Source organism: Clupea harengus, chromosome 19 (genome assembly GCF_900700415.2).
Source record: "Clupea harengus chromosome 19, Ch_v2.0.2, whole genome shotgun sequence".
In the NCBI taxonomy this organism is placed as follows: domain Eukaryota; kingdom Metazoa; phylum Chordata; class Actinopteri; order Clupeiformes; family Clupeidae; genus Clupea; species Clupea harengus.
The window spans coordinates 15177141-15198479 of NC_045170.1; the positions used below are offsets into that span (position 1 = coordinate 15177141).

The window sequence follows — 21339 nt, forward strand, 5'->3', positions numbered from 1 at the left end:
TGTGTTAGGTTGTCCAGGGAGCTCTGAATGGCAGCACTTCCCAGAGTCAATGTGTTCATCAATTACCGTCTGTGTACAATAATTGTGGCCTATTGATCCACGGAGTTTATCTATTTACATTGCTAAGTGCTTTCCTATGTGAATACTCTCCTTCGTCTCGTCTTATCCCATAACATGCTATTTCCATTTGTGGCCGACAAGGTCACCAACATAGAGATTTCATTATTTGGCCACAAGGGGATTTGTGTATATCTATACATAACTCGAAGGTGGTCTGATCAACCAACAGTATGCATTTTGAGGATGTATTCTCATAACCTTACTTTGCATTGCATTGCATTGGATTGAGCAGAAGACTTAATTCTGAAAAATGTTCTCTGAGTTGTAGGCAGAATATGAAGTGCTTGTCAAGTGACTGCTTAGATAGAGACGTGTCAAATCTGGCAGCTGTGAGTTTCCGCAACTGCTCAGAGGACGCCTCACATCCGAGAAGCTTCTTTTCTGCCTTTAAGTCCACCACCACTCATTCACCGTTTGTTATCTCTCTCACCACCTTGCCTGCTCTACATGAGTAAGAGGCGATAAAGAGAGAGTGAGATCCTTTGTGAGAGGAAGAGAGCGAGAGGAAAAGAGAGGGAGTGAGTATGAGAGGGTTTTCTTTTTTTTTTTTGTAATAAAACCATATCATATTCCATACATTAATGCACTGCCTATCAGTAGATAATCCACCCCCTGAGTACTATTGAATTATCTATACTAAAAAAGCAGTTCTTCTTCAAATTCCTTATAGTTTTTCTTATATACAGTATAATGTTCACACTAGCCTATGCAGTAACTTCAACCCTCATATTCTTCATGGTGAATGGATTGTTTCATTACTCTGTCTGAATTTTAGCTTTTATTTAATGGGAACACAAACAAATTTGCCTACTGCGGAAATCTCAGGTCAGTACGGTTTTTGTCTAAGGGGACATTGGCTACTGCTTCATCATCACAATCACAAACACCTTCCATAATGCCTGCGAACTTCAAGTGCATAGACTGTGCATTGACTGATTGAAAGAACTGCAATTAAACGGTAAGTTCTGTCTTAGGTCACAGATGTTAAATTGACCTTTACTATTACCATTACCATTTAGCTTTTGAGGCCCTCTTCACGCTTTCATGCGCACATGTAAATGTTGTGCAACATTGCCCCCATGTGTTCATATAAGAGCATGATTTTTTTCTGGTCATGCACTTCACTTACCATTGCAACAAACCCATCTAGAGCTCAGCTGACCATTGCCGGCAGAATCACATTTCGTTTTATTTTGCTTTATTCGAGCAACACATTCTCGAAACTTCTCAACAACAATCCAAACATTAACTTTCAACGCGACACTTACCTTTGCACAGATCTATGGCTATTTTCCAAACTGATCATTAAATGTGATGATCAATTGATCTAATGCCTTCTTATTAATGAGCCCATTTTATCTCGTAATTTTACTCCGTATTATCAACCCAATCAACTATTTTAGGTGAAGTCATGACAGCTTTTAAAAAAGGCAAACGTCACTACGCATGTCTCATTCGGGCTACCGTAGCTCTCCGACATATTGTTTGTGTGAGAGAAGCAAATTCTCGAAGGCAAGGAGATAGAGGGGATTACTTACAATTTATTTATTAGCAAGGGAGAGTTTTTCCGCATACACAGGACATAATGGGTAAGTCCAGAGCATTTGAAGTAAACCCATTATCCGTGTGGTATATTTACTTGTACGTATTTGGAGATGACATGGTGTTTACGACTTTTATGAGTAAAATCTTTATGTTCTTGCAGTTAGTTAGCAACTTAGCTTAGCGGGTAGCTCTTGTAGCTTAGCCTCTAGCACTCCCCACCGATTGTGCTAGCTAACTAGCTAGCAGTTTCGCTTACCCCGAGTGGGACGTGTTATTCTCTCGGTCGTTTACTGTTTAATTCGCCCAATCATTTTCATTTGAAGTAATTTGCACGAAAATGCAAGATTTGTAGTTGATTGCTTCGCTAACTAAAGAAAATCAACTAACACACTGTAGGTAGATTGCAATATCTAGCTAACGTTAGCTAACACTATTCGTCGAGTGGCTTGCTAACTTGCTACGGGTAAGCTAACTTTCAGCCGCCGTTCAAACATAGCTGCATGATACAGCGGGCTAACTAGTAGAACAATCATTGAGAAATAGACGGCCCAACTGAAATCAGTGTTTGTAAAGATTATCGGCATGCAGATTATCGGCAACAGTCAACAGCTCTTAGTAGTAATGTTGCTAACGTTGACTTGCTAGTGGGAGCTAGCTTGACGTCTACATTCCTGGCTAGGACAGCAGTCTGTTGTTGAGTAATCGCACTCTGGGTCTCTTTTAGGATGATTACTCATCGTCTGTCTATTTCATGCCACCACGACTATTAATTTGCGCATTATTTGTTCGTATCATGATGTAGGTAAGGTGAACCGGGTAACATTGGGCTAAGGGATTTGTAGAACTGTACAACGTTACAATTGTGTAGTGTAGCCTATCGTTGGTAGATGGGAACGTGGCTTGCAATGTCTTGGGTCTATGTGTCTGCGTTTTCAACATCAAAACGTCAGGAAAAGACGAGTGTGGTGCTCGACACTTCATGTCTTTGCCATTCTTGATGACTAGCTACAAGAAATGAGAGAAATGGACAGGGCGTCAGTAAGACTGAATGACATCAGGGACATCTAGCGCCTTACTATTCATTATTTCCTGCTGAGTTGGCTTCGCGTTGTATACTATTTCAAGAAGTCATCAATCACCACTGGTTGTCTGATACATCAGAGAATAACCCCTCTCAACTCTGCCTGAACTGAGCAGCATCTGAGGGGGCCTACTGAAAACCAGTCTAGTGTCTTTAGCATCCCTAGACTACATCTGCAGACTGTACTGTAGGCCCTGCTCATTACTATCTGGGTATTTCCACCCTACAGCCGTGCTGCTCAGCATTCCCACTTATTGAGGCCATGTAGTTCATTTAAAATAGATCTTGCGGTGGGGGTTGAGCCCACCAGGCTATTTGAGAGAGCCATGTGATTTGGGGGTGGGGGGGTATAGCTTAGCTGTTGTGACACTCTCTGATCATGAGTAAGATTGCTCTGGGATTACTCTTTTTATAAAGTCACTGCAGAGATGGATGTGATTCAGGTTTAGTATTTGTCCTCGTTGAACCCCCTGCCCCCAACGGGCACACACAGTTTCCCCTAGAACTTTATGATGATCATTGAAGTTCACCTTTTTGAGTAAGTGATCACTGAAAAGTTGTATGTACTTTTTTTGAAGTAGTCAAACGCACACTGAGTTTTGTTTTGGACAAAGTCTCAGCTCTGCTGGAGAATATAAAGGAAAGGGACCATCCTCAAGCTATGCCACCCTATTGCATGCAAGTTGCCAGACAGACAGAGAGGCAGACTGACCGCTTCAGAGCGGGTCTACTTCAAAGTTGCTTCCGGCTATGGGGTGCTTTCCCCCTTAGCCCTGGCATTTGTTTTGTTTCCTGGACCACGTTTGAGTCAGTGGCTGCCTGGAATTTAAGTGCATACACCATCATTCACAGAGTTTCCTTGAATTGATGTTGTATACCTCTGAAGCTCAAGGCAAAGAGAAGCAAGGCCTCCTTCTGGTCAGATGGTATCTGGAACTTTAGGAATGTGACTGATTTAATTGTGACAGTCAGGTGCGCGTGACTGTGTGGGTATGTGAGAGGGTAGCCCTGTTTGTCAAGTGTATGTGTGTTCTTTGAGTATAGCACAGATGTCTCGTGTGTGTGTGTGTGTGTGTGTGTGTGTGTGTGTGTGTGTGTGTGTGTGTGTGTGTGTGTGTGTGGTGTGTGTGTGTAGCCCTGTTTGTCAAGTGTATGTGTGTTCTTTGAGTATAGCACAGATGTCTCATGCTCTGTGTGTGTGTGTGTGTGTGTGGATCCAGATGGGGGGGGGGGGGGGGGTGGGGTGGGAGTGGGTGAGCACATGGCACGGCACAAATGCTGAGGCCAGGCAGACTGGGCATCAGTTAATGCAAGCTCGGCGATTAGCTGCCCTGGATAAACGTGCTGCTGCCAACCAGCCACCCACTGAATGAAAGAGACCACATGCTATGAAAGAGAGAGACTGTGGAAGAGAGAGCGATTGAAATGGGCATTCGACCCAGAATGACAGATCTCTTTGTAGGCCTATTTGTTGCTTCACGCCCCTGGTTTTATTTGCGTGTCACTGATGGTTGTTGTTGTGGTTGTGGATACTCCCAGGGTATCTCTGTGTCACCTGGGGGGTATTCGTCGTAGCTCGCTAAACGGTTTAGCGAGCTAATTTTCAGGCTAAGATAAAAAACGCCCCTCTTTTTGGTTCGTGGAAGCAACTTTTGATAAATCACCATAGTTACATATCGATTAGCACTAACCTGCTCCAGGGCAGGCTAACTTAAGTGTAGCTGGATAAGCTTGCCACACCCCCGGAAAAAGGAGGGATCCCATTGACCAAGGACTGATATTAGAGTTAGATTAGCGGAGGGAGAGAGTTCTTTGTGATCGCCAAGATCCATTATTCTTGTATGAGCGCTACCGATTCAGCCGACAAGGAATCATTAATAAAGACCTTCTCGAGTAATTTATTGCAAACACCACATTGACTGTCTTGCGCTTTTTTGCGAGTGGTACATTTTTGTAGTGTCGGTGATGCGGAGAACAAAGCACTCATAATTATATGAGTGTTATTAGTACACCATAGCATATCATTATTGTAGAAAATGATTACGGTGGACTCATGATAAGAATAGAGAGAAATACAGACAATTTATTTTCACTGCTTCAATTTATTGCATTTGTTATTAATAAATTTAGTCATTTAACAGACGCTTTTATTCAAAGCGACTTCCAAGGAAATGTAAAACTACATCGAGGAAGGAGGTGAGGGGATTTCAACTAGCAACCATGCAGATTCAAACCGGTAGAGGAAACCTCTGTACCAGCTGACTCTTGCCGTCAGGAATTCATACATAGATATCACCCTATAAACATCCCAACACACCTTGCTCTCACAGCGGTGGTGGTGTTGAATTTTGCCATGATTATGGTCTTGTATTCTTCATAAGCGTTCATGTTCATCTCCTACTCGCCAGCGGAGAAAAAAAGAGCCCTTTTCTTTGAGTTTAGAACCATTATACCGTTAGAAAATCATGGTTTTGGTGATCGACCTTTCCTGCCTTTTGAAGTAGGACGTGCACGCGCAAATGCCATGATAACTTTAGCCTGGTTGAAATTAACCACATGATTAGGATGCGGATCAGCCGTTAACGAACCGATATTTGCTGTTCTCAATCAGCTCGCTAATCTTAACGGGCTAAAAGGCCAATTGATTAACTTAGTTTCAATCCTACGACGAACGTAACCCTGTACTTCTGCTGCATTGAGGAGACCTCCATAAACCTGGCACTACTTCAGGCTTAGGAGGTCTGTTCAGTCGCACTGTGATCATGACCCATATAAACGCTTAATATTCCTTGCGGTTAGTCTTTTTTCCTCTGAGATGGACAGAATGCAATAAGGAATAGATCACCACTTTAGCAGCACTTAAGAAGTGTCATTATTATCATTTGACCTTGTGTTAAGCACCTTTTGTTTTTCATCTGTTTTCCTGTCCCACAGATACGGCAGCAAGTCCTGCGAAGGATAACTACAGGATGAACCGTTACAAGAACAAAGCGCTGAACTTGGAGGAGATGCGGCGCCGGCGGGAGGAGGAGGGCATCCAGCTCAGGAAACAGAAGCGAGAGCTGCAGGTTGGATGCTTCCCACACTTCTCTCCCTTGCTTCCTTTCCTAACCCCTTCTCCCTTGATTCCTTTCCTAACCCATTCTCCCTTGCCTCCTTTCCTAACCCCTTCTCCCTTGCTTTCTTTCCTAACCCATTCTCCCTTGCTTTCTTTCCTACCCCATTCTCCCTTGCTTTCTTTCCTACCCCATTCTCCCTTGCTTCCTTTCCTAACCCTTTATGTTCCACAATGCTCTCCACATCTCTCCTACACCACTCTATTGCCTTAAGATTCCCTCAACGATGAACATCAAATGAGGATAATGGGTTGAAAAAGTCGATTCTGTCTTCATCTGTGATCTCTGGCTTTCTCTCCCTAGCTCCCTCTCTATCTCTCCCTCAGTTTGCTCTGTAGAGTGGCAGAGTTGTTAGTTATTTGTTTATTTGTTTTACGTTTGCCGTGGCATGTAGGTTATACGTAGTGTAGTTTCATACATTCTTCTCTACTTCTCTCTCGTGTTCCAGCTTTTCAAAAGGAGAAACGTGGAGCTGCTGAACGAGGAGGCGGCTACGTTTGAGTCCCCCCTCATGGACCCATTCCTCACGTCTGACTCCAACCCGGTTAGTGGAAGCCTCAGCGCTGTGCAAAGCTCCTCTTGGCGATGGTAGCGCTTCTTGCTAACTACTGCCAGATGTGGATGCTGTCGGGTGGTCCACACCCTCATTTCAGTTTGACAGTTTCACACAAAGAAACTTAATTGGTATGCCAGGATGTTAGTCTCTTTGGAAGCATCCTAAGTGGTTAAAACCACAGATCTCGCTAACGGCTGCAAGACTTGAATTTGTTTGTTTTTGTTTACTGTGCTCAGGACTGTTCCAGAGACTGTTTCCCTCCTCAGGACATGTAATTTATTGATTGCTATCAGGATATGAAGATGAATAGATTAAGGACTTACTCACAGCAGGTTAACCAGATTCACATTAGTCATATTATGCACTAAGCACTGCCAAATCAATGCAGCAAAGCACTGAGGGTTGTATCATTTCAGGCTGTGGCATTTCCTGGTTTATTGGCATCAGATGTTCTCGTCTCATCTGTGTTTCTCTCTGTGCCTAGGATGGAGTCATCACAAGAGACATGGTGGAGATGCTTTTCTCTGATGACTCAGAACTCCAGTTAGCCACAACACAGAAGTTTAGGAAACTACTATCCAAAGGTAGGCCGCCGTTCCTCAGTCACTACTTGCACACCGATCACTGGGTTTCTGTGTGTCTTGCTTTTAGTGTTTTCAAAAGGGATAATTCCAGCTCAATTTTAGCCCAGTAAATATCCTGGCAAATGTATATCTGTGGCAATTATCTGTGTTTGAATGAGCCTCAAGACACACAGAATAGAATATTATGCCTTCACACCAAATTTCACCTGATATGCAGCCTTGGCATGGGTTGAATGTATGTGTCTGTGTATGCGTGTGTGTAATGGGGAGAGAGCGTGTTTGTGAGTGGTGAGACTTCACGCCCTGCACTGTGCATGTTGCCCACAGAGCCCAATCCACCCATAGATGAGGTCATCAGCACACCCGGGGTAGTGAATAGGTTTGTGGAGTTCCTCCATAAAAGCAGCAATTGCACATTACAGGTGAGCTTGCCTCCCCAGACTCCAACTCAACTGCCCTTAAAGGTGTTATATGTAAGAATTTTAGTTTAAAATATTAATACTGCAACAGAATGTGAAGCTGTAACCGTTTGACGAAGGCTAAGGTAAAAAAAACACCTATGCACTGTGTTGACCAGATATCTACATTAGTTTGCATGCTAACCAGCTAGATCCGCACCGCCCTCTCCCACCGCCCATCACTGTTCATCAAGATGCACTAGTGGATCGCTGAAAACAGCAAGGCAGAGTAAAGAGTGCTACCACGGGCATACGCCCACACTGTCAGTAATGGGGTTTTTAAATGGCTGAACATTTCAGAGGCTAAAAATATCGTTAGTCATAGAATTTTTTTTATTATTCACTTTTTTTCTTCTTTAAAAAAAAAAAGTAATTAACAGAGCCTCAATACATTTTGAGAGTGCTGGATTAAGTTTACGAAAAGATCCAAAGCGTGGCTATCCTGTAGTTAGCATCAACAAATAGCTCAGTAGCAAGCCCATCGGTTAACATTAATGGTTAGACTTAAACTAAAACTTAGCCTAACAGCTTGAGTGCTTAAAAGAAGACTTACAGATGTCTGTTTCCCTCGACTAAGTGAATCTAACATATCAATTGATGTTAAGTGAGACGCAAATGGCAGCCTAAATATCTTTCAATCATACAAATGTTTTCATGCTCTATGTAACCTTCAGCCTCCCCCACCCTGGCCAAAACCATTTGTTTACCTCTGCAAAGGGAGAGGAGGTGAGTGTGTACAAACGTAGTAATGCACTGCCCCTAGTCCACTTGGGGTGGGAAGTATGAAATCATATAGCTTGCTTTGCCGACAGCTAGTCAGGCTTTGATAAAGCGTCTTCAGATTCACCTACGACAGTGACACGCAGGTCTAATTGCCCAGTGCTTTAATTCAACCGCAACTCAATCCACTAACATTAAACAAAGCAAAATTATGCTTTTTTTTTTTTTATGCCTGCTACCCGATAAGCTGTGGACTTGAAAACATTAATTTGTGCGTTTGAGCTAGGTCAAACTTACGAGGTTAAATCAGAACAGAATGCCCCCTGTTCCAGGTAGGCTTAGCTAGCATGTGACCTTCAGGATATCCTTCGATCAAACAAATGCAGCACAAACACTAAACATTCTCTTGAATTTGAAACAGAAACGGACATCCTGTAGAGAGATTATAAAATAGTTGTACCAGTAGGCCTACATTATCTCATGTATTATTCCCAATGTCAGCAATATTTTACTGGGCTACTTATTAGATCCTGTGTCAACTTTCATAATTATCCGCGGCACTGATGTCATCGCCTACAGTTTCCCCAAATACTTCACACACTTTATGTGTCTTTGTATTCCCCCAAACGTGGCTTTTCCCACGCCGTCTCCATCTCCGCTCATGCAGTTGTCAGTGGTAGTCTAATAAGCCTTTTGTGCGATTGGATTCATTCACCCAATTTTGTTTTTGTAAATTATTATTACTTGAACATTCATATCTGTCTTTTGATGATAATTGGGTAATCTGTAAAAAAAAATGTTTTAACCGACCCACCTGCAAATGACCCGGATATCTTTACAAATATTTTAGTTTGACTCCCGCTCATTTTGGCCCGCACATCACTGACCAACAAAATTCCGTCCGTGTCGTAAATAAAGTCCTTTTTTGAAAACACTTGAAATTTTTAGTTTTGAAAGAAACTGCAAAATCTATTGTATTGTGCACTATTTGGAGCAAAGTGACGCCCATGCTCATTGACTTGGTTCACATCTTAATGTGTATGCTCAGTTGTTTGAAAAAAGAAAGAAAAAAAGTGTACCTTACTGTTTGTGTACATATTCTTGCATATGGACACCATCTTAAAGAAAGTATTTAGACATGGGACTTTTTATCTTATCTATTTCTTTATCCTCATAGTTTGAGGCAGCCTGGGCTCTCACCAACATCGCGTCCGGCACGTCCCACCAGACCAAGGTGGTAATCGAGGCCGGCGCCGTGCCCGTCTTCATCGAGCTCCTCAACTCCGACTTTGAAGACGTCCAGGAGCAGGTATCACCCGTCAGATTCGCTCGGGCGAGCACATCGCCGCTGCTATTGCCTTTGATCCGCAGGGGCAACCTTTTCAGTTACCCCTCACCACAGACTTCAAACGTCTTCCCTTGATACCCTTCCCCCCCATAACACGATGTGGTGCCCTGTGATCTGGTGTATCCACTGCATTTTCAAAGGCTTTCTGCAGTCTGGTATCATGATGTAATTATCAACATCACAAATTATGTTTGTTGTGATGTTTTCAAATTAAGCTGCTTCTCTCTCTCTCTCTCTCTCTCTCTCTCTCTCGCTCTCTCCTCCTCAGGCTGTGTGGGCTTTGGGCAACATTGCGGGCGACAGCGCCATGTGTAGAGATTACGTGCTGAACTGCACCATCCTCCCTCCTCTACTAACGTGAGTGCTCGTGTTGTCACACTCCTACCTCACCGTCTGTCAAACGTGTTCACAAGACACATTAGGCTCCGTCGAGTTTGAAAATGAGTCAGGTCTGTCACACCAACTGTGTGAATGCTTGGAGCTGCTAGCCAGGGACAGGTTGTCAGATGTCAGTGCCTTGAGTGTAAAAGCGCGTGTGTGTGTGTGTGTGTGTGTGTGTTGAGCGCTGTTTTAGAGCTGGTGGTTATTGAGGTGGTTAATTGTGGTTCTGTATGTGTTTCCTAAGGCTGCTGACCAAATCGACCCGGCTGACCATGACCAGGAATGCTGTGTGGGCCCTGTCCAACCTCTGCAGAGGCAAAAGCCCGCCGCCCGACTTTGAAAAGGTGCCTAGATATACCTTTGCCTGTAAACTGTTGCATTGAAGTAGCCAAAACCTTGCCTTATGTATTGTTAAACTGTCCACTGGCCTTGCCATTCTCTGGCCAAGCTCTCTGGACTTCACTTAATATTCAATATTCAATTAAAAATGTTTCTGTCCATCACATCATCAAGGCATGTGCGTATCTTTATGTAGGGGCGTGTGTGTGTGTGTGGATATTTTAACACCCTTAATATTTATACCAGGGGTGCAAACTCGTCACCTTTCGGCGAAATTCGCCGTTTTTGAGCCAAAATGGGTCATTTGTGTGATTCGTGTAGATCTGCAATAAATATATTTTTAGGGGGGGGGGGGGGGAATGGAAGGTAGCTGCCTCGATGCCGTAATAGACAGGTGTATTACAAGACATGTCTTTCGGTTGAAAGCGTTGGTTTCGAGCGGCCTTTTTAAGATGGCATTTACGGTAACGTGTGACGTTGGTACGCTGCAAGAACGTTATACTATCTAACGTAGGCTAACGTGCTAATATCAGACAGTTGGCTGACAGACGCCTCGCAAATCACATCAACCATTTTTGTTGGTTACAATAACAGTGTTATCGGATAGTACAGTGTCTTTTTCTCGGTAACTTTTGACAAATCTAAGCGTGAAAACGGCGAAAAATGTACATTTACTTAAAAGACATGGCCGTCAGCCGAGTTTGGTCCGGAGTTTAGCTGCTAAAGTTATCTTCTGTCCTGTCGTTTGAAGCAAACCTTTTAGCTCTGGCATTGGTCTCCCATTATGTATTTATTTATCACTTCACTGGATTGGAAGTCCATTTTCCAGGATATCGCACGCCCCCTTCATTGAGGCAGAGGTTCGGTTTGCCTCCCCTATGTGCTTTTTCACTGTGGTTTTATGACAGATCAGCAAGACTAAATAGCTTCTTCACATAGGTGAAATACATTACATTACCTATTATATGGATACAAACGACATATAATAAAAGTGTCTACAAATATTTCAGTGATGACAAACAATGAGAAAGCAAAAGTCATGCGCTCAACCCAGTGTGTGAGGGATTGCACTATCTGAGATGAGGCGCAGCTCGTTGCTGCCTCACCTCGCGAGTCGCCTCTCTGTTTGAACAGGACATGGTCAAATTCAGCGATTTTGATTATAAAAATGATCGGAATCATAGAAAAATGTAATTTAAAGCAAAGATCAGTAGATACATATTAATATTTATTTAATTATTATTTGTTTTTTTTACTTTTCATGATGACTTACTTTTCATGAGGCTCTCTGCCTCCCCTGACCGCACGTTCCTATGTGTATCTGAAACACTGACCCGTTTTCTACTGCCGGGCGCTTTACTGCAACTGAACAAACTTACCACTCTCCTACTTCAGTTTGGTTTCAGAATGAGAGAATTTTAGGAGGAGGATGCCATTACTATGGCTCAACTAGGAGTCAGGTGCAAATGGGCCTTGTCCTGACAAGCTAGACTCAAAGAGTAATGTAAAGGGAAAAGAATATGTGTCCCCACTGTCACAGTTTTTCAAGAACACGGAGAAGCTAGGCCATGCCTGATGCAGCCTCTATTGATTTTCTGTTCCTATAGTTGGCCCTTTTATTTGCTTAATACCTGATGGAGATCTGTGACGTAATGTGCTTTGGTGGACTGGAGTGGGTGGTCGGGAGGGTATTGGGGTGGGTGGTTGGGTTGGCCAGTGCCCCTGCAACATTCAACACAGGAATGTTTATGATGAAACTGTTACCAGAGCACAAAATTGTTTACAACAGCACAAAGTTTTTCATAGATCTAGCCTCATCATTTTGTTGTCAAAGTGCCAGATTGATGCATTGAACTTTAAAATGTGCAAAATGTTCTTATATATAAAATATATTCCCCGGGGAGCATGCCCCAGACCCTCCTAGGGGGTTCGCATCGTTGTCACCTTTTTCATCCCTGATGAGTTTGCACCCCTGTATACACACTTGAAGAACTTTATTGTAGACACTAAAAGTGACCTCTACACTCTGCTCTCATTTCACGCAATGCTCTGGTGCCCCCTGCAGGTGTCCCCGTGTCTGCCCGTGCTGTCACGCCTGCTCTTCAGCAGTGACATTGACCTGCTGGCCGACGCCTGCTGGGCCCTGTCCTACCTCTCCGACGGGCCCAACGAGAAGATCCAGGCAGTCATCGACTCGGGAGTCTGCAGGAGGCTGGTGGAGCTACTCATGTGAGTGTAGCCTGGAGTGGTAGCAGCAGCAGCAGCAGCAGCAGGCAGTGTGTATGGTATAGTGCCACAGATGTACTGCCACTCCGAAGGAGGGCATAGGGTGGCATGGCCAGGCATCTCAATGGGGAATGTGTACGGGCAGACTGAAAATAGCTTTATCCTCGTCTGTCACTGGAGAAGATTTATGAGCAATGTAGCGGCATTTATGTGTGGGTTTGAGTGAAATCTCATCCTAGGGTTAGGGGCTCATGTCATCAGTGATAAATCTTGTGAGACTCCTGCGTACTTTGTGGCATATGCAGTCCGGGGCACTGTGAGTGAGTTGTCTTGTCATGTAGCAGAGATGGTCCCTTTTGTCATTTCCAATCTGTTATTCCCTCTGCAGGCACACAGACTACAAAGTTGCTTCACCTGCACTGCGAGCTGTGGGGAACATAGTCACCGGCGACGACATTCAGACTCAGGTGAGTCATGGTGAAACTATTTAGAGTGGTATGTGGGTCGCCTGAAGCTATGGAACAGCTCTTCGTTTTCATTAACATTGTATGTTATTCAGACTTCATTGTGAATTTCTACAGTCATCTTGGTTCCTCGAGTTGAATTTCTTCTTTACTTGGTCTCAGTTCTTTACTTGGTCTCAGTCTAGTTGTGTCATATCGGAGTTGCAACTGTTATCGTTTGCATTTGATTCATGTATGCATGCTAGTGCTCTCTCGCTTAGAGTAGTGTGTATTGGTAAACGTGTGGTGGTCAGCAGTAACATTTGTCTTGCCTGCCTACATCGCTACCCGTAGGTGGTGCTGAACTGCTCAGCCCTGCCCTGCCTCCTGCACCTCCTCAGCAGCGCCAAGGAGTCCATCAGGAAGGAGGCCTGCTGGACCATCTCCAACATCACAGCGGGAAACCGGGTTCAGATCCAGGTAAAGCTCTTCATCCCAGCATGGGATCTCGTAGGGTGGTTCCCAGTTCTATGCTGCTGCCCCTGCTCTCCATGTGTTACCAACTACCAAACAGGGTGCTTTCCTGTAGGGCAGTTGGTAAAACAGGGTCTTGCCGTTCCAGGTTCTCTTCCCCACGAGCGTGAGAGCAGATCAAATATTTGAAAACCATGCCTTGGGTGAAACGATCTGCTGAATAAGAATGCGTGTTTTAAGTCAAAAAAGGTTCAGCAAAGTTAAAATGAGTTTTACATGACTGTCCGTACGAGAATTCTGTTGAGTATATGTAGCATATGTGCTAGGCAGCTTGAATTCACTGTAGCTGATCCACATGAGACCATGGGGGATTATATGATGATTAAGGTCATAGAGTAAACGCCCTGAAAGTCTGTAATGTGGATGCAGTATGCAAAGCTTTTTGATGCTCGTGCGTCGTCGTTCACCATTTTCTGCTTTTCCTCTCATCCCCAGACTGTAATAGATGCAAATATCTTCCCCGTGCTCATCGACATCTTGCAGAAGGCAGAGTTTCGCACTCGAAAGGAGGCGGCCTGGGCCATCACCAACGCCACCTCAGGGGGAACCGCCGAACAGATCAGGTGCGTTTGGAGGGCAGCCAGGAGTGCTGGGGAGAACCAGAGAATGTGGAATAGAACCTGTGGAAGTTGCTTGTTTTGAGGTTTTTGGGCCCAGGTGATTGACAGGAAATTAGAACATCACATTGTACTACAAGAGAAGGAGTAATGAAGCCAAGTCGCAATGTACTCACTTCATTCTCAGTTACTTGGGCAACTCTGCTACCTTTTCTTAGATGTTGTGCTACAGCAGTCAAACAAAATAGTATTCAAAGTTTTACAGTTGCCAACATTAAACAGTGGTCTTGGCATAACAAAGCAAACCAGACGTACAGGTAATTACGTTTCCATTCAGTTTCCTAATTAATTACTCAAGGTACTCAAAGATAATGTGCTATGCTCAAGTAAAACCTTTGGTAGGGAAAGGGCAGCCGTAAGTGTTGTGATTTGTTAATACTGCCAAATCATGTTGGAAACTCAAGTCACAGACAGTCCTAGAGAGTCCTTGAGATGTACTCCCTCTCCGGGCTGGTCGTCGTAAAAAGACTCATTAGCCTAACTACTCCCAAATAATAATAGCTTACAGCAGCTGTAATGTTGCCAATCATCAAGTATCATCAAGCCAATGTGTCTGAGGAGCCTCGCCCCAGTGCGCTCACAGGGGTATCTGACCTGGGTGGGGTGGGTTGTGGACTAATCTTGGAACCTGAGCTGTGTGAGAGGTCTGCTGCTGGTGAAGCTTTACCCAGATCGGGTTACGTCGTGACCCAGCCTCTGTGGAAGTATTTTCGCATGCCGCAGAATAACACTCGATATGCTGGAGGTGCTGCAACTTGGCCTCTACACACTCCATTATGCCAAACCTTAGAGAATGACTGACTCGTGCTTCTGAAATAGTGTTCTGTTACCCTCTGTACTGAGGGAGGCTTTGGGAAAGTAGTTTTATAAAAGGCACATTTAAGCCAAAAACGCTGTAATTTATTGTGGCGTTTATTTTGCGTTGGAAATATGGTTTACGACCGAATAGCTCATGCTGCTCGTTAAATTGTGTTGGTCTGAATGTTAAGTGGGTCTTTTCAATAGGAAATGAGGGCATTGGATCTTCCTGCCACAGATTAATGAGCTGGAAAAGAGGATATTCAGTACATTTAGTGACTGAGCACAATAACACATGTAGTGTAGTGTATTCCAGTGTAGTGTACTGTTCTCCAGCAGAGCCTTTGAATTCTGCTGGTGCTCTATCTCTCTATCTATTTATCGATCCACCTACCGCTCCCTTTCTTTTGCTTTGTTTTACTTTCTGACTTGCTCTTTCTGTCGGTCAGTCCCTTTGTCCTCTTTCCTTCTTGCCTGGCTTTATTCATACTAATCACTTTTTTTCCTCACAGTCAAGACATAAACCAATGCGTGCACACTGACACACTTCTCATCCTCTACTGCTCCTGGCTGCTCAGGTACCTGGTGAATCTGGGCTGCATTAAGCCCCTGTGCGACCTGCTGACGGTGATGGACTCTAAGATCGTGCAGGTGGCCCTGAACGGCCTGGAGAACATCCTGCGGCTGGGCGACCAGGAGGCCAAGCAGAGCGGCAGCGGAAACAACCCCTACTGCGGTTTCATCGAGGAGGCCTACGGTATGCCCACACACACACACACACACACACACACACACACACACACACACACACACACACACACACGCTCAGAGCAGGTCTGCTGTGACTGATTCCGCGGGCTTACTGATATTCAACTCAGGATGCACTTTGGCTACAGTGTGTGTGTGTACATGAATGCATTTGAAACAAATAGAATAGAAAAGCTTTTATTGTCATTGTATTTGCATACAACAAAATGTGGGGCGCTGCTCCTGTTGGTGCAACGTGGGACAACATATAACACAACAATAGAACAAATAGCTAAAAATAGTACAAAAAAAGATTAATGACTTGTTCTGTGACGAGACCTTCTGTTGAATTCTGCTGGTTGCTCTGCCCTATATGTATTGTGCCATTGCCCTTATATTCGGTATCTACTGAATGTTCTCATCCTTCAGGGCTGGACAAGATCGAGTTCCTGCAGAGCCACGAGAACCAGGAGATCTACCAGAAGGCATTTGACCTGATCGAGACCTACTTCGGCGTGGAGGAGGAGGACGCCAACCTGGCCCCACAGGCTGATGAAAACCAACAGCAGTACCTCTTCGCCCAGCAGGAGGCCCCCATGGAAGGCTTCCAGCTATAACCAGCTCCCCCCCTTCTCCTTCACTCCGGTCCCCTTAGATATCCCGCCCTGTTCCCCTCTGTATTCCCTGATTAATCAAAGCTGTGCAGAACACGGAACCATGCGGCTGGGCCGAGGGCAGAACTAAAAGAGAACCCCAGCATCCAATACTATCACACAGAAGTGAAAGGGGGTGAACCCTTTCTCCCCCCCCCCCCCCCACAGTTAAGTCAGAGACTTCTGCAGAGGAAGAAAACCACTGCTGAAAATCCTTTTCAAGTTTTATTTCAGGTCTTTTAATTCATTTTTTATTTCATTAAATTTTGTTTTCCCCCTCTGTGGGTCCTGTGCAGTTCCCTTTCAAAGCACATCCCCCATTAGGTCAATGTACAAAACAGAGGCTTTTACATGAAAGTCCTCAATTCTGATCTATTAGAAGATGGCAAATGTTTCTAAACATACTGCTCAGTTCCCACTCAAATATATTCTTTGAAATATATCGGGGCGGTTTTCTTCTTTTGTTGTTGTTGTTTTTTCCTTCTCCGATCACCTTAACCCTTTCCCTTTTGTAATATTAATTCACCTGATCCATGCTGCTTTCCATATGGATATAGACTCTCTGGTTTCCAACTGAGCTGCAGGGTACAACCCCCAGGTCTTTGTATTTTTATTTTTTTTATTTGAGGGGAGAAGGTGAATATTTAGTTGCACCTCAAGCTCTTTGGGCAAGAAAACTTGCTGGAAATGTTCAGTTAAGACAGTTATTTTCTTTTCTTTTTTTTTTTTGCTGGGCCTGAGGTGGGTCTTAAGCGATGCCACCAGGCAGCAGAGCTGTTGATGAGGGGAGGCGTTGTGAAATGGGCGTAACGAGACGAGGGGCGTTGAGGTGAAACATTGGAAAGCTTAAATAAGCTGACGTATTGGTTACTAGCTAATCAGAAATGGTAAAACTAGCGCTATGTTGTTCGTGGTGTGCAGTGTTCTAAATAATGATGCATTTGACATATGAAGTGAATTAACTATTAAATGCAAGATAAACATTTTTTTTTTTTTAAATGCAAATCTGAGGGCTAGGACTTTCCTCTACCATTATTACTTTTGTTCGAGGTTCTTTTGGTTGCTTATAATTTTAGGAAAGAGTACGGTAGGGAGGTGGTGGTGGGTACGGAGTTGGGTTGGTAATTACCTTTCACGTAGATGCGTTTTGGTTTTGGTTTACCGCCAGTGTTTCCATTTTGTGTTCATTCGAAGCCTGGTGTATATATCCGGTGGGGGTAAAGTAGTCTAAAAGTTCTTGGCTCCGATCGCCCTCAGTTTGTGCATGTTAGGGTTTTGCATGGTGTTGTATTAATCTACCAACGGTCATGGAATGTCCCTTGCCAAACTCTAGGACTAGTATGGAGGGCAAGTGAAGACTCCAAGTCCTGTCAGCTTGTCTGTAGAAATTAACTATTATTTCCCCCCCACTCATACATTTGTTTTGGTTAGTAGAACTGCCAATCCTAACTGAAGCAGTATTTTTTCTTTTGTTTAATACAATATAAAATATTTCATTTTGTGTAGGCCTACTCTTTGTGCTTGTATTCTTTAGCTCTCGTGACAACTGAGATTTGGCAAGGAACATGCATTTTATCATGACAAACCTAACAGAAGCAGAAAAATATATATTGTATATTTAAAAATAAAAGCGTTGCACACACTTCATGAATACATGCAGACAAGATCAGCATACACAGCATACACCACACACAGATGAAGAATACACAGTGGAGGGGAAAATGGCTTCCATAATCTAACCTTTTCTGTCAACATCTTTTTCCTTTTTTTTTTTTTTCCTTTCTTTGTTTATTTTGTTCCCCACATGCAACCAGTTCCTTCTGTGTTCTTTTTTTTTTTCTTCCAATCTGAGGTTTGCACTTTTTGTGTTATGCACTTCACTGTAGTGTCCAGCTGAAAAAAACTGAGTTCTCCCTCAAAGCAATGCTTTTGGTGTTTCACTTAAGAGGGTGGTCTTGAGGTGTAGGGTTAGTTTTAGATGCATGGATTAGGTGGAAAAAGGAAATGAAAGTTCGCTAACAGACATTGTTTTACTTTCGTTATCTTCGTAGTTCTGTTTAACCTTAAAATCAAACAAAACCCATCCCCTTTATTTACCTCTTAAACAAAAGATAGAGCGAAACTGTGACTTGCGTTGTTGTAATTCATATTAACTTTAGTATGGAAGCATTTTTTTTTTCCTCTACCTCTATGCCACACGGACTGGTGCTTTAACTGAGTGTGGGGATTAGGGATGGTGGGGTGGGTGAAGCCAGTGGCTCTCCTGGTGTTGTGTGACGTTGACTTGACAGGAGCTGTGAAAGCGTTAGCTGTACCCTTGTGTTCACAACCGAGACTGGAAGCTTCAGGGCTGTGAGGATGAGGGATTCATGGTGAAAACCAAGGCGGCTAGCTGCCTGATGTTGACTCCGTAGAGTAGAATAGTCTGAAAATCGCTGTTGTATTACATTTCAAGAAAAACCTACTTTGAAATCTAGAGGCTTAAGCATTTGAAGAAATATCCTGAAAAGTTATCTGTTGCACTCAGATTACAGCTTGCAGCTAGGCTTTTAAGACCACATGCACCCTACTTCTGAGTGGTCATGAAGTCTCTCTTGCTCTTTTCCAATGACTTGGCTCTTAGCAATTTACTCCAGTGTGATAGAGAGATGTTTAGGGCATATTTGTGATGGACAAAAAAACTAACCAGTTTGTTCAGATTGATCAGGTTTTTTGGCTTTCACAGGAAAATGGCTCTTTACTAATCCTGGTTACATTGTGTATCAGAGATAGACAAAAGAATAGACCACCTGCCGCTCCACATCGCCTAAGATGGAGAGTTTAGCTAATATCAGTACAACTTTGGTCCCTCATTTCATACGTCCCAGGGTCTGTAAGACCTCTGGGTTTACTTAAAAGAATCAAGTGGATCAATAAAAAAAGAATTTATGAAAAAAAAAAAAAAGAAACTCAAAGAATTTAATAAAAAATGTAATGCACTCCTATTCACTAAAGTGCCAATCCGACCAACAAAGACTGCAGGTTGATATGTATCTATTGTCTTTGGTTTATTTTTATTTTTTTACTTGAATGTGCACAGCTTTTTGTGCAAAAATCTTGCTGCTCTATTTCTTACTAATCATTAAAAAGTTTCAGTATCTGTAGCCGTTTCTTTAAAGAAGGGGCAGCCTTTAGTTTGTGCACCAAATTGATAAATTGGTAAAGAGTAAAAGAATAATGGAACAACTTTTAAGAAAAAAAAGGACGTTTTTTCTGTTGGACTTATTGTTTACTCTTCAGTCAGATGCAGATGCAAAGGAAATGCTGTGTTTTTTCCTGTCTATTAATGTGTTATTTGTGCAGAGAATCTAGTCACAACAGAGGAGGTTTTCAGAGAAAGTTGCCATTCATTTGCTATAATTTAAATCCAAGTCAAACCACTTGGGGCATTAGGAGGGATCATGATGTGGTCAATCCTCTCTCCCTGTTGAGGTCACCGTTTAAGAAACTTCAAGATTTGCACAGATGGGCCAATAACTTATTACCAGCCAGCAGTTAAGAAAATGTCAAGGTTATACTTTTCATTGCCTTCAATGAGTCGCTGTTTGTAGTGATGGTCCTGTGTGTTGGCTCTGTAAGGGGCTTATGCAGGGACTGTGAAGACTCAATCTATATTTTTTAGACTGACCATCCATTTTTTTTTTTTTTTTAACTTAGCACAAGCGACAATAAAGCCCTCCCTATCTACGACCTGAATCTGTTGAAGCTGTTTCTGTGGAATCATGGAACCCATTCTGTATATTAGAATGGGTATTCCTATGAACTGTCAAAGAAGCAACCGCAAGCTGCAATAACCATGTCCCAAATCCGACTACCCAAGGATAAAGACCTCCACCAGGCTTCTTCTGCAGTTTTTACTCACCGTGGCAGATGCCGCCACCACATGACATTTTCGCAAAAAAGATTGGAGCTTTGAAACTCTCATAACTGAGATATTTGAAATAAATCAAGTAGGACATTGATGCCACTGGCAGAGAAGATGGTTTACCTGCTCCTGCATCAACAATGACTTCTGAGAAGTGCAAAAAAAAACAAAAACAAAAACAAAAAAAAAAAGATATTTTAGCCGCATATTGGTATAGTAAAGACAAATTGGGTCTTTCTGGTCTTCCGTCCTGGATCTTGTAAATGTGTAAATCTCTTCCAAATCCCAATCCAGTGTTTACAACAGTTGTTATTTTTGTGAAATGTTTTCATACACCCTATTCTGACACTCCCCATTTCCCTTGATGGAAGATGTACTTTGGTCCTGTAGTTTCTCTCTTGAAATGTATTTATATTTAATTTGGGTGTGGAGGGGAGTGTGGGCAGACGATCATTTTCTTTGGCTGTTACCCATCTTACACTGCGACTGACTTGACTTAACCGACCGTATGAATGAGTGACGAAACTGATAACACATATACTGAACATGTCACACAAACATGGAAAAAACTATGTATATTTAACAATATTGAACAAATGTTTAAAGGAGTTTTAAAAAGGTTTTGTCCAGGATACAAATACTGTACAAAAACGAAATAAAACTAAAATGCTGTTGCAATCAGTCTTGTGTTTCATTTAATAGAATGCAATTTGATTCACAGTTTGAAAATGTATTGATTTCATGAAGTCATGTATGACAAGGAAAAGCTATTTATGGCAGTAATAGAAAATGGCGACACAAACATAGTGGTTATGCTTTTTGCTGAAATATCTGTTTTTCAAAGCAGATTTGTTTGTGCTCTAGTAATACGTATCCAGCCTCTCAACCAAATACTATGCTGTCAATATTATTGATAACATGACTGATAATAATGAATGGTTCAGATAATACTATTAATGTAGGGTAATAGTAATGAGCTTGAGTTGTTTGTATGACTCTCAGCCACAACTGTCAATCACTGACATAGATGCATAGCATCCATCCATTTCTACTCACACCAGCTTTTAGTGGATAGAGCAGTTTGACTGTGAAAGGGTGGGGATGATGGAAATATAATTATTGTTCCTGAAAGGACTAAGAAGGCAGCCTTTCACTACACGGATTGTCAG

The 21339-nt window shown here is 42.9% G+C and overlaps 1 protein-coding gene across 1 annotated transcript; it reads left to right on the forward strand.

Moving 5' to 3' along the window:
* Positions 1-1576: 1576 nt before the first annotated feature.
* kpna6 (karyopherin alpha 6 (importin alpha 7)) lies at positions 1577-20851 on the forward strand. The gene is made up of 14 exons (XM_012818273.3): positions 1577-1709; positions 5681-5814; positions 6311-6406; positions 6903-7002; positions 7330-7424; positions 9358-9489; positions 9797-9885; positions 10154-10253; positions 12314-12477; positions 12863-12941; positions 13272-13397; positions 13887-14014; positions 15445-15623; positions 16043-20851. Exons 1-14 carry the CDS (start codon positions 1706-1708, stop codon positions 16228-16230), a joined length of 1614 nt encoding a protein of 537 aa, XP_012673727.2. The 5' UTR covers positions 1577-1705; the 3' UTR covers positions 16231-20851.
* Positions 20852-21339: the final 488 nt, after the last annotated feature.